The 14,154-nt window shown below is 35.1% G+C and overlaps 2 protein-coding genes across 2 annotated transcripts; one reads left to right on the top strand and one right to left on the bottom strand.

Moving 5' to 3' along the window:
- Nucleotides 1-708: 708 nt before the first annotated feature.
- Nucleotides 709-3,348, top strand: LOC140059968 (uncharacterized). Its single transcript, XM_072105979.1, has 5 exons — nt 709-1,141; nt 1,482-1,572; nt 1,665-1,788; nt 2,231-2,299; nt 2,695-3,348. The coding sequence occupies exons 2-5, from the start codon at nt 1,511-1,513 to the stop codon at nt 2,779-2,781; spliced, it is 342 nt and encodes a 113-aa protein (XP_071962080.1). The 5' UTR covers nt 709-1,141; nt 1,482-1,510; the 3' UTR covers nt 2,782-3,348.
- Nucleotides 3,349-4,072: 724 nt separating this feature from the next.
- LOC140059895 (uncharacterized) lies at nt 4,073-14,087 on the bottom strand. The gene is made up of 18 exons (XM_072105873.1): nt 13,913-14,087; nt 13,666-13,737; nt 11,749-13,482; nt 11,377-11,640; nt 10,737-10,843; nt 10,406-10,597; nt 9,931-10,050; nt 9,252-9,410; nt 8,632-8,784; nt 7,867-7,967; nt 7,482-7,620; nt 7,263-7,370; nt 6,975-7,082; nt 6,462-6,604; nt 6,029-6,233; nt 5,513-5,607; nt 5,083-5,170; nt 4,073-4,638 (listed from the first exon to the last, which is right to left on the bottom strand). The coding sequence occupies exons 1-18, from the start codon at nt 13,992-13,994 to the stop codon at nt 4,570-4,572; spliced, it is 3,939 nt and encodes a 1,312-aa protein (XP_071961974.1). The 5' UTR covers nt 13,995-14,087; the 3' UTR covers nt 4,073-4,569.
- Nucleotides 14,088-14,154: the final 67 nt, after the last annotated feature.

Below are 14,154 nucleotides of genomic sequence, written 5' to 3'. Positions count from 1 at the left end.
TGAAAAGAATGTTGTAAAATTGCAAAATGTTCATGCATTAATGTCATCAAGGCCGGAACATGCACACACATGCAGGGCTGGCTAACTTAGCAAAAAATGTTCCACAAACTATAAACATGAATGTTTTATACATGGATGTTATACTCATGTTGGTATCCATATATCCTTATTGTGTGTTGTAGAAGAAATACAGCAACAAAGAGACCCAAGTAGGCAGACAAACAAGACCAATTGAAATTGTGTATTGTAACAACAGTGAATACTGCATAAGGTTTAAATTTGAAGTCAGACCTGAAAAAAAATTATGCATTATAATAATAACATATTTTGGCACCAACAACAATAATACCAAGTCAAAATACATTTAAAATAAATTTGTATTTTAGTGAATGAAGTAACATTGGAATTCTTATTAACCCGTTCAAAACACAAGCACAGCACAGCAGCACACAAGACAGGTGAAAGATCGTCAGCCGTCAAAGTTCTCATGTCAGTGTGGAATTCGAAAAAAAAAGAAAGAATGTGTTTAGGCCTAGACTAAAAAGGTGTACTCCTAATTCCAACTCGAACCATTTGAAACTTCAAATCAAGTGTTTTAATTTATGTTGAACATAGTGCCTTAGATTTGTTTAAAACCCCTATATTTTAGCACCTAAATTAGGAAAAAAAGCACCTACCTACTATTGGCTCCAAATGTTGCGTCTCCCCTTCGCTGCTGGTGGACGTGGAAAAGGACAAAAATAAGTTAGTTTGACGTTAACTTAGCTGAAGAGGGAGTTTACAGTCACTTTGATTGGATGAGACTATATGAAAATTAGATGATCTTATTTTCTTTACATTGATTGGCTAATCAGAAATCACTGTTGCTACCCGCGTATTTCCAACGATTGAGTGAAAATTATCTGCTTGGCTGGCTGTTCTCTCTGATTCTTCTCCTCCCTTTCCTTCTGGGTTGAGGATACTTAATTTGTTGGATTATTGACAGATCTAAAACATCTCTAAACTTGTTTTAAAACTAGAGGGCGGTAGACGGTTTTCTTAATGTATCGTATTTTTTTGTTTGTCGATTTGTTTGTAGTAGTATAGTGTTGTCGTCCTATCTTATTTTGAAAATTTACAGCACGAAAGATAATTTTACGGGGTAAATAATTTACAGGGAAATACTTTTAGCAATAAAGTAAAATAATCTGTAACCAATCACTTAACTAGTGGACATGGTAACTAAACTAGAGCTAGGCCGGCAGGGTAGAGTGGCTTAACAACTACTTGCTAGGCTAGGCTATAGGCCTAGCTGCTTTTAAAAGATAGAGGGCGGTAGACCGCTTTTTAAATGTATCGTATTTGTATTGTTGACTGTACTGTACTACTCTACTATTACTGTACCAAATTTAGTTTAAATGGAGATTTCTGGAAATTTAAAATACCTACAAAATGATTCAAACTGACTGTATGTATATCTATTTAATTTTGTTTTTTGTTAGTCTACTCTAGATATTGAAGATTTCGTATTATGGAACCGGTTGATTCATGGTTGGAAAGAGAAATGGAATTAAATAAGTCGCACGAGGATATGTAAGTAAAACAAAATAAATATCTGTACATTCAAAACTCTTTGTAAAAAATAATAATAATAATAATTGATGTTGATTTGTTCCTTTGTTTAGACTAACTAGAAGAGAGGCACTTCTGAGAAACTCAGAGTGGCAGCTTGGTGCAAATGAAGCAAAAAACAGTAACTTAGCACTGAGTTGGACAAGAGCAAAAAAAAGAAATCAGATCCTACTTCAGGTTAGCTATGGTCATCTCTTAAAGGTCAAATATATATGGTCATCTCTTGAAGGTGAAATATATAATAATGGTCGGGTCATCTCTTCCAAATGCATTCATACTTCTCTCACATTTTCAGCATGAGGCAGACAAGGCGCAATTTTCACCACCCATCCCCAATCCCAGCTCATATTTTATATATTTAAAGCATCTTTGCCTCGTATGTTTTTAACCTTTTGTTATAACTGAACATTGTCTGAACTAAAAAGATGTGACCCAAAGATCTTTGACAATACAATTATTGCAAAAGATTGGGCACTCTTCTTGTGACACTCACATCATGGAGGTTTTTACCTCCATGCTCACATTAAATCTTTGATCCAACTGGGCTCTCCTCCAGCAATCCTTTTTGTGGTCTTTTGATTACATTTTGTTTTTTCTCTTACACTTTTTGTACCATCAGAAACTTTCAAAAGCTGAGGATATCCTGAAACAAGGAACAAATTCATCTAGGACCTTTACAGATTTACAGGTGATTCTTCTTTATTTATTCTGTATATTTGTGAATGAAAATTCAAGTGTATCTATCGGCAGGAATAGAAAAATCCTCTCATGCTTGTCTAGATTAAATGGCAACAATTAACTTGGAGTATAAGGGTGTTTCATTGTCCAGTGGATGGAGAGGTCCGTGGCCAGCATGAGGCAGACACCACCCATCCCCAATCCCCAAGCACAGCTCATATTTTATATATTTAAAGCATCTTTGCCTCGTATGTTTTTAACCTCTTGCTACAGCCTTGATGGATAGCAACAATTGATAATTATAATGGAGCAGAAGTTGTTCATGATAATAAATACTGCATAGAAAATGATGAATAAATTTACAATAAACAAGTTTTGTTTTGCTCTTTTTTGACATGTTTTTAGGCATCATATTGGAAAATGGTTGAGAAGCAGTTACCAGAATGGAAACAAGAAGTAAAGAAACAAGGAAGATCCACTACACCTAGGTGATGTAATCATGGGAGAGCTCTTGTGTCCAGTTGAGATTCCTTGATTCAGACTGAAAAAATTGTTTCCATTTTGCTCCATACTACTGAATTGAGAATACCGAGATCAGTGCTCTGCCACAAGATTAAGCTCTGTCTACACCATCAAACTTCATGTCACAAAAAAATGCGACGTGCCCATGCATATATGGACATGATGTCATACCACTATCCATATGCGAGAATATTTGGGCACATGACACCTTTTTTGTCAAACTAGTTTGATAGTGCAGACAGACCTTAAGGTCATAGGATACCATCTCTAATAACATTGAACTATTTTCCCCCTCCGTGGAGGTTGTTGCATTAATGGATGAAATAAAATGGTGACTGCACCAAACAATTATGTAAATGCAAGTATATCAGTACCAAAATACATGACACTGCATTTAATACCTCTTTCACTTAACACACACTTTGACGCCCAAAATGCAGGTGTAGATGTCCAGGTACACATTAAACTAGGCAGTGTTTAAAGTCTATTAGCCCATGAGATAATAGGCATAGATTATCGATATTGAGAAATGTATTGACACCTTGATTAATATTGAATATTGTAAATTATGTGTGCAATATTTTGAAATATATTTTTAAAAGCAAATCCATGTGTTTATAGTTTTGTGAGAAAATCTAAAGGACAACTTTACCGAGAACCATATGTTAACAACGCATTAGGGATGTGCATTACGATTTCAGAACAATTTAAGATTTACGATATCGCCGCAGTCACCGCAAGTTGATGTGACATCACAGGTGCTTAGCAAAATCTACCTCATAAGTGTTCACTGTTAATTGTTAAAGATTTATTGTCCCCCAAAAACATAAAAAATGAAGATTCATTCAATCGGACTATGAATATGTTATTTTGTAGTTTTAATCAAGTTAATCACTTCCGTAGAAAAAAAATAAAAAGAAGAATGTTTTCACTTATAAAATGACCAAATAAATGGTTAAATTCAACCAAAAATCCATTGGCTGGGAGCCAATTTGACTATTTTTTGCTTTAAATTACAGTTTTTTCAGGTAATTTCCTTTTTTTTTTCGATCCAATTTTTGGTCAAAGTGGATAACTATTATGTTACATTAAAATGGCATTTTAAACAAAAATGTTATTAAGAATTATTTTTTCAGGGGACAATACATCTTTAACATACAAAATATAGAACTCTTCACAGTTTGCTTTTGTGCATCTCTAATAATATGTGGTTTTTGGTAAAGTTGTCCTTTAATGAGTTAGTTAAAAACATACTATAAGATAAGATTACCATTGTAAAAAAAATGAATTTAATCTCACACATTAGATGGCATACTCATTTACAATTATGTCCTATCCTCATCATTAGCCTTATCAAATGTGTAGTACAGCATAACATTGTATATCACAGTGCAAAACATACATTATCACCCAGCTCAAGGATGTCTGCTTGTTTTAATACAACCAACTGTAAATACATTTTAAAACATACAAGTCAACTGTTACATACATAGTGAAAATGTATGCAAATACTACCTTTTTCATTACAATTTTTTTAGATTCAATACAATATTGGAAAAAAGTAAAAATTGGTTCAATGTACTGTATTACCATACATTGATTGTTTTCATTGTTCAATTTGTTTTCATTATCACACTGCCTTATGGCAGCACATAATAGTACACTGTTCTAGAATGTTAAGTATATCTCTATACATCTCTGCAAACAAGGCCTTTAAAAGTAAACAATTCGGTAAAAGAAAGTTGTACGGAATGTAATTCAAAATTTGAATTCTTTGTACTTCTTGGGTGCACGATTTGTATCCTGCGTTTGCTTTTTCCTTTTGTTCTGAAATTTAAAAAAAAAACATTAAAAAAAGTTTAACTAATACATTTATAGTAGGTTTCTTTATAAACTCTTGGGTGGTTTATGATTGTTTTTCTTTATCATTCATTCACCATCACAAACGTGGAATTAAATTGAGAGAGGCTGTATATGATAATTATTTATCAAACAATTTTGCCATTTCCTGTTTTACACTTCAGTGCATTGAGGGCCTGCTTGTATGTGCAATGAATAATAATATTATTAAAAATCTGTTCACACTAACAAACTTTATGCGACAAAAAAAATTTGATATGCCCATATTTGGACATGATGACATCTTATCACTACCATATTTGGGCATATCACTACCATATTTGGGCATATCACTACCATATTTGGATACATCACACATTGTTTTATCATCAAACTAGTTTGATAGTGTAGACAGAGCTTAAGAGTGCATACCTTTTGTTTCGCAGCATGTTCTGCCACCATGTCACTAAAGTCCTCTTTTTCAAGATGTGATTGCTGTTCTCGAACTTGCTCTTCATACCTAAAAGAAATCAAATTAACATATTTAGCAGTTTTTGTTTAGTAAAATTCAAGCATATGATACTGTAGAAATTTACTGAATCTAGGATATAAATATTATAAATTATTAATATTATTAAAAGCACCAATAAATACACTGATTATGTCTAAATAACATAGTATAAAACAGACTCCACATAACAAGAGGCATGCCATTATTAATTCCTGATGATGATCAAATAAAGATGGAAACGTTGAAACATGGCTTGCCTCTTGTTATTTGTAGTCCGTTTTACACTATGTTATTAAGTGCATTCTCATAGTTTTCTTGGACAGGAATATTGCTTTGTGGTAATGTACTTACTTGGCAGCCATTGCTGCTGTGTCCAGATCCAATTCACTAGGATCAAGAGCAATAGCTACTACTTCAGATCCTGCAGCCTGGCTTGGCTTCTTGGCCTAAGGATTCACAAATATAATGAGGTTTACTAACAAACTAACAAGAAAAATAAAATGATACATCGAAATGTCTTTTGAACATTACAGTTCACAAATTTGATGAGTATAAAAGATGCCCTATTAAGGGGACACCCTCCTATTAAGGGGACACCCTTCCTATTAAGAAGACAATTTCCCTTAAAACGAACAAGCGGAAATAAGGATACACTGTAAATGCCTCAATGATTTAATGGTAAGTCTGTACAACTAGTATCAAATTCAAAGTCAATCTTCATAGTTTTTTTTTCATAAGTCTTCATAGGTAAAAATTGTCATTGGCTATTTACAATATCTTAACACTGCATGTACCTAACTAAACTACAACAACCAAACATTTCAATGTGAATAAAGAAATGTAATAAAACTAATAAATTCCACTTACCGCAGCACCAATATCATATACATGTGCTGAGCCCATCATGGCAGCGCCTACGTTGGCCCTCTTCTCTGGTATAATTGTATATAAAGCAGGCGTCTCTCCTCCTTGGTCCATGGCATCTTCTATCTTCTTTTTCCTCAATTCTATCATCTCTGGTGTCTCTAGGCCTGCTGTCACAGATGTTACTCCACTGGGTGTGATAAGTCCTCTGGTAAATTTTAAAAAAAATGAATGTTAAAATAGTTTTTAAATCCAATAGAGAGACACTGATCTCGACATTGAAATTATAATAAAAATAAATTAATTTTAATAGTGCTCTTAACAAATTAATTATTAGTTAGTTAAAGTTAGCCATCCAAATACAACCTATCTTTAACCACCAACAGATACAAACTAGATTTTATGTGTGCACTGAGAGATTAGACCCGTTACTTACCCATCAGCTGGTGTAATAAGACCGGATTCATCTGGTTTATCTTCCTCTTCGTCCTCTGATCCTTCATCATCGGTTTCTTCTTCCGATTCACTTTCTAATTCACCCCACGGTGCCATCTCTGGTGGTTCTTCATCCTCTTCAATCTACCAAAACATCAATCAAATTTGTTGGTCTGAATTTTCTTTTTATTTTTTTCCTGTTTGCTTACCATACATAATAATGCCAGGTATGACAATCTCCTGTCTATGCTCTTTACCTAATGGCTGATTAAATCATTACCATGCATTGCATGGATGCAGTGAGTCTATTATATTTATGGTATCTACAAATTAATTGTTTGATTTCAATTCATATAATGTTGTTCAGAGTCCTTATTGAACAGCTTCAGCTGGATGGACAACCCTCGTAAAATATTGTTGAAATAAAAGCCATTACTATTTCATTGTATGTTTACATGTACATATGATACTTTTAATTTGAATCTGTTAAAATAAAAAATAACTTAATGTTTACCTTAAAATCACTTGCATTGGTCCCAAATACATCCCCATAAAGGGGTTTCCCCGTTTCATCTACAGGAGGCTTACCCCATCCACCAGCATGATAGCCAAATGAACATCCCTGTAAATAATAAGTATACACTGTTATTTATTATCAATAATTAAACCTAAATTATAATGCTTTTAACATTAATGCACATAGGTCTACTAATGGAGCTTTCATATTGATGTATCAAAACAAAGGAGCACCTCTTCATCAAATAAGAATGCATGAATCTTATAAATCTAAAAAGTAACTTACCTCTGGAATGGGAGAATTCAGTCCCAGGATCTTGAGGTTGGGGTAAGATGGAGGTGGACCATATCGCTGCATTGCGATTAGCCATGGTGGAGGAACAGAATGAGCAGTCTGTAATGATAAATTAAAAAATAAATTACACATTTTATGAAGGGGAAGGTTTGATTTTCGGTCAGTTTAGACTGTTGCAGTAATTATCTTTAATTTTTAAGAACAACTTACGGAACCAACTGGCATTCCAAGAGCCACTCTAAGGTCATCAGTGATGTCACCTGGTTTTTTCTCCTTTAGTTTAGTTTCAAACTCTTTACCTTCATAGTATAGTTGGCCATGAATTGTCATCTTTGGCTTTGACTGCCATCTAAAAAATAAATTATTCAAAATTATTTTTAAATAGAATTATTTAGAAATTCAAAAGTTTTTTAAGACATAAGACATAAGATTATCTCCAATCCAAAGTACAAGAGTTTGCAATCAAATATACATAAAAATATACAGATATAAAAAAAAAATAAATTAAGTAATCAAATTTACTATGCATTAGAATACTATGAATAAATAAGTGGTTTTATTTTAAATATAGCCAAACTAAATAGTGAAAAATTACCTGAAAAACGCATCATGAAGTTTCTGATAATCAATATCTATCTTTCCCATCTTGGGACGTACTTTCTGCCGCATTTTTGTTTTCATTGTCTGTTGTTCCTCCTGTAAAGTGAAAAAATTACAATACAAACTTGAATAGAATTATAAATCACCATCACAGACTTAAAGGGCCTTTCACACCTGCTCCGGCACGGTTCCGGTGCGGCGACGGCAAATCCAATCGAACGTCAATGTTTCGTTTTTATGCGACTATGCGCATATCGATTGGTGCTTGGCCGCGTGGAGCGTCGTGAAAACGAAACATTGGCGTTCGATTCGCCGGACCGGAACCGTGCCGGAACAGGTGTGAAAGGCCCTTAATACATGAAATTTAATTCAAACACAATACAAAGCAATAGTCTGTATAATTATATTATAATTATATTATAATCTATTATTATTATTATACTATTATTTATTAGTAATTAAATTTATCATAATGTTTGATTTAAATAAAATTGAAATTTTATAATTATACAGGGAGTAGAGCTAGATAGGCATGAAGTTGCCTTTTTTCTTCTTCCTTTTTATCCAATTATTTAATTGTTTTATATATTATAATGTTATATTTATGTATTTGTTTTTAATTTTTGGATGAATAAAGAAAGAAATCACAATAAAGTGTTATTGCAATAGTTCCTGCAAATACCTCAGAACTTGGGGTAGTTACAGAAGTTATCACAGCAAGGGTCATTCATATTGCTAGCTATGTTTACTCTGGTATTACCTTCTCTTGGAGTGCTTGCCTCATTTCCATAATACCAGTTCTTCTGATGAATTCTGGTAACTCAAACGGAGGTTTTTCAATACCTCTTTTACCCTGCAAATACTTCCTCTTGAAACACCAATGCCTTGGTACTGGGACTGTGTTTCTACTTGACTAAAATACAAGACAATAACATAATGATTACCAACCCTACCATAATAAGTGCTATAGACTTCACTACAAATTGTGGATCTGAAGCCTTAGGTTTTTTTGAAAACCATTGACATTTTCAATGTTTTTGAGAGATAATTTAAAGGATTTTTTAGGTCCAGTTAATTATAGGAAATAGGTTGGTTATCTTGTAATTCTTTAACCATCCACCACTCCACCTAAATGCAACACACTTTCATATATGCTTGTAATGAATGGTCTAACTATGCTAGGCAATAATTTTTATCTTTCATTACACCTTATTTATAGAGGGTAACCCTAAACAGCGCATGCTGACAATCAAGGGGCCCCTTGATGAGTGACAGTGGGGCCAGGGCTAGGTGGAATTAAATTGCTGAGCACCATGTTGCTTAGGAGAACAGAAACCAGGTTTTACTACGATTACGAACCAAACCACCCGCCATGCTTACCTTTAAATGTACTAATAACTTAGGGTCTCTTGCCGTGACATCATGCATTTCCACAACATCTGGTCTAGACACCAACTGCTTCAATTCAGCAACACTCAGTCTGTTTAATTTACGCAGTTTCTTTTTGGATATTTTCGGAGTGTCATCCTCCATCTTTTCCTTTTTAAAATAAAACATATTTGTTATTTATTTATTATTTTGATTGGATTGCATGGTAAGTAACATAGTGCTGCTTTTTTAGAATGTAGAAACCATGCATATAGAAGAATGCAATGACAAACACTTGGACAACAACAATCAGGAGCGGACTGCTATAAAACAGTCTTAACTGATGGTCTTAACTACTCGTTTAAAGCAGGCTTTATCAGATAGACCCTATACTACCTCACAAATTATAGCCGGCTAAGTGCTACCGTTTTATAGACCGCTTATAACAATCCACCCCAGTATACAATTTTATTTCAAACAATGTTATTACAGTAATTGATTTAAAGCATTACTGATGATGCTTAATGTTATATAAATGTGCCCTGTATAAGTGTGTATGACATAATGTACAAGACAAGCTGTAATAATTGAAACTAAAATCATCATTAGGTAAACACTGATAATTCAAATTTGTAAATCGGAATTGCTTATCAGGCAATCTATTCAGTCTTTTCAAATTTGCAGTTCTTACCTCTTCCTCATCGCTACTATCATCGGAATCATCCTTCTCTTCTTTTTTCTTAACTTCAACAGGTTTAACAACAGGTGCCTTCTCCTCAGCTTTCACTTCTGGTTTCGGCTTCTCAGCAAGCTAAATTAACCAAAATTGAAACATTTAATAATAATATTTATTTGGCAAGTTCAATCATAATTTACCCGGAGCAAGTAATGTCCATGGTTCCAATAACTGCTCATTAACTTCAGCATTAACCCCAAGGTGTTTCTTAAGCTCTGTCTACACTATCAAACTAGTTTGACAAAAAAAGTGTGATGTGCCCAAATATGGTAGTGATATGCTTAAATACGGTAGCGATATGTCCATATATGGGCACATCACATTTTTTCGTCACATAAAGTTTGATAGTGTAGACAGAGCATTACTTATTTTCTCATTTGTTGGTTATCAAAAAATGGACAACTAAAATAAACAGAAAAAGAAAACATACCTGGAAGGCTTCAAAGACCTTCCTGAAGGATCTGAAAGACGGATCTGCTATATCCAAGGATTCTGGTACGTATTCAATCTCCACATCATTTGCTTCATCTTTTTCATCGTCTTTCTTTATTTCATCATCCTGCTGTTGTCTTCTAACAGCTTGCCTCTTCTTCTTTTTCTTCTTTCGTCTTTGATTTTTGGTCTAAAAAAATAAAAAACAATACAGTAAATAAATTTGTTATGTTACACAGGTAAATACATTGATTTTTGTTGATATGTGCATTTAAAATGATTGTCAAACTAAGATCCAAGTGCTTTTCAAAACTGTATTAAAAGCTTACAAGTTTTTTCTCTTTATTAATATCTTCTTTCTTTATTTCCTCTTCTTCTTCTTCCTCCTCTTCATGCTGTACCACTTCAGGTTCTTCTTCAACCGGCAACTGAAATTCTGATTAAAAATAATAAATATATATATATCAAAATTATCATAGTTCATGCCATCATACATTTCAGAATTGATATGCACGATCCACCAATTACAGGATGGAAAACCAATGCTTTCTAAACCAAGTCTCATGAGGCTAGGCAGTGGTGCTGTATTGGTCGTCAAAAAAAACATGGAACTCTTACAGTATTTGAACCAAGGAATTGTAATCAAGGTCAAGCACCAGACCAAAGTTTCACTACTACTTTCATTATTGTCTGTCAGTAAATTTCTGTAATAATTACAGTATTATAATTATTATGTAGGTTAAATATTTTATGTAACGAAATATGTATAGCCAAGGCAATCTTACAGGATGCCGAGCTCTGGAGATCAAAGGGTTTATCTGTGGCTGCGACAATATCATAAATCTACATAGTATCATAAATCTATTACTATTGGTATTTGTCTCAGCTAGACATAACATCAAAGGACTATTACGAGTTCCTATCTTGTCAAGGAAATAATAACATTAATAGGTAAATCAAAATATTTACCATCGTCTTCAGTACCACCAATTTCTTGTGCCCTGACATCCTTAAACTGTAGCACCTTTTCAAGAGCATGTGGCAGACGGATCTTTTCCACTACATCCTCCTCTTCTTCATTTCCTTCATCGTCATCATCTACACCAGGTGGCCTAAGTGCTGCAGGTCTTATCTCTATTGACATCAGAGATGGCGGCTTTTGACCAGGAAGTTGATGCAGAAATGGTCTATCATCTGAGGGACCTCTCCTTGGTGGGCTTCGCATCATGCTACCTGAAGTTGGTGATAAAATATTATACAGTATATTCATGTTATCTGTTCAGGTGTTTCGAATAGCAGAAAAAACACAAAATAAATACTGTATTTATTTTCAACACTTACCTCTTTGATGCCTTAACTGATGATGTTGCCTTGCTCTTGATTCCTCTTCTTCCTGTTGCAAATGAATCGCGCGTTGCTGTTCTCTGTAAAGTTCTTCCTCTTTGATTTTTTCTCTTGCTAGCTCTTTTCTTAACCTCTCATCAGCTAACATTTGTTGCTGTTGCCGAGCTTTCAGTCTTTCTTCTTCATCACGTTTTTGCATTTGTTGAAGACGTTCTTGCTGTTGCATTAGAATTCGATCCTTTTCTTTAGCTATGAAGTCATCATCAACATGCGTATCCACTCCAGGAACTTGTATGTCTTCATCATAGTCTTCACTTTTCATTCCTGTCTGATGGTAGTGCTCTGGAATTTCTATTGAAGCATGATCTTGTTCTCGTAGTTCTGCAGCTCTTTGTTGCTGCAGAGCAGATTCTTTCTCAAGATGTTCTTGTTCTACTATTCTTTCAGCTTCTAATTGCTGTTGTTCATACCTTTTTTGCTCAGCAATACGTGCTTCTTCTAAGTTACGCTGCTCCTCTTGTCTCTTTTGCTCTGAAAGTTGTGCCTCTTCCATCAAACGAGCCTGTTCTCTTCTTTGCTGATCTGCAATCCTTGCTTCTTCTATCAAACGAGCTTCCTCCTGTCTTTTTTGCTCTGAAAGTTTTGCCTCTTCCATTAGTTGTGCCTCATGTCTTCTCTGCTCTGCAAGTCGTGCCTCTTCCATCAGACGAGCCTCTTCCTGTCTTCTTTGCTCTGCAATTTGTGCCTCTTCTATCAGACGTGCCTCTTCCTGTCTTCTTTGTTCTGCAAGACGTGCCTCTTCTTGTCTTCTTTGTTCTGCAAGTCGTGCCTCTTGAATTCTTCTTTGCTCTGCAAGTTGCGTCTCTTCCATCAGACGTGCCTCTTCTTGCCTTCTTTGCTCTGCAAGTTGTGCTTCTTCCATCAGACGTGCCTCCTCTTGTCTTCTTTGCTCGGCAAGTTGTGCCTCTTCCTGTCTTCTTTGCTCTGCAAGCCGTGCCTCTTCCATGAGATGTGCCTCTTCTTGTCTTCTTTGCTCGGCAAGTCGTGCCTCTTCAATCAGACGTGCCTGTTCTTGTCTTCTTTGCTCAGCAAGTTGTGCCTCTTCAATCAGACGTGCCTCTTCTTGTCTTCTTTGCTCGGCAAGTTGTGCCTCTTCCATCAGACGTGCTTCTTCCTGTCTTCTTCGCTCTGCAAGTCGTGCCTCTTCCATCAGACGTGCTTCTTCCTGTCTTCTTCGCTCTGCAAGTCGTGCCTCTTCCATCAGACGTGCTTCTTCCAGTCTTCTTTGCTCTGCAAGTCGTGCCTCTTCCATCAGACGTGCTTCTTCTAGTATTCTTTGCTCTGCAATTTGGGCTGCTTGTCTTTGCTGTTCTGCAATCCGTTGCTGTTCTGCAAGCTGTGCCTCTTCTATCAGACGCTGCTGTTCCTGTCTTTGTCGTTCTAGAATACGGGCTTCTTCCTGTCTTTGCTGTTCAACAATTCTAGCTTCTTCCAGTAAGCGTGCTTGTTCTTGTTGTTCATGAATACGCTGTTGTTCTATCCGTTCTAAGCGATTTTGTTCAGCAGCACGCTCCTGTTCTATATGTTGCCGTTCAAGTAGTAACTGCTGCTCTGCTAATCGTCGTTGCTCCAGCTGCTGTTGCTGCTCAAGCAACTGTTGTTGAGCCAATTGTTGGTGTTGTAGTTGAGCTAATTGTTGTTGCTGAATATCTGGCATGCCAGATGGCTGACCTATAACAGAAATGAAATTTATGCTGATTTTTATTCAACGGTTGATCACATACATGTTGAAATATCGAATTTCACCATGATGGCATTATATTACATTGCTTATTTAGAGTATTATTAAATTAAAACTAAAGTAATTTACATTTGTTTGAGATATTATTTGAAATGACACAGAATTCAACATACCAACTGTTGCATTGTCCACTTCATCTTGAGACAGACGGTTCAACAATCTCTCAATTAGCTCAGCTTTACGTCCTTTGAAAAGAAAAAAAAATTATTATGCTGATGAAAATCATTTTGCCTACCTGTAAAAATACAGACCTTCTCTAGGCGGATCTCCCTCTAGGCTATAATATAGTAGGCCTAGCCTATATAGCGCTAGCTAGTCTAGGCCTCAGTCTAGGACTAACTAGCTAGCCTACAAACTTACCACTAGTCGTAAGACCTAAAGATGATAACCGTGTACGTAAATCAGTTACGCGAAGTTTCTCCAATTCTTTTCGGTTAACCATGATGCCTTTTAAATATAAATACTTTATATATATACTTTAAAAAGGTAATTGTTACTCTTCGATCGTTCTTCTAACGTTAACTACAATGACGCCATCTTTCACGTTTTCCAAGCTAGCTTTCAAAAGTAATTATTAACATTGCAAATAAATGTATATAATA

This window comes from Antedon mediterranea, chromosome 10, assembly GCF_964355755.1.
Source record: "Antedon mediterranea chromosome 10, ecAntMedi1.1, whole genome shotgun sequence".
Classification (NCBI taxonomy): Eukaryota; Metazoa; Echinodermata; class Crinoidea; order Comatulida; family Antedonidae; genus Antedon; species Antedon mediterranea.
This window is presented reverse-complemented; position numbering and strand designations above follow the sequence as displayed.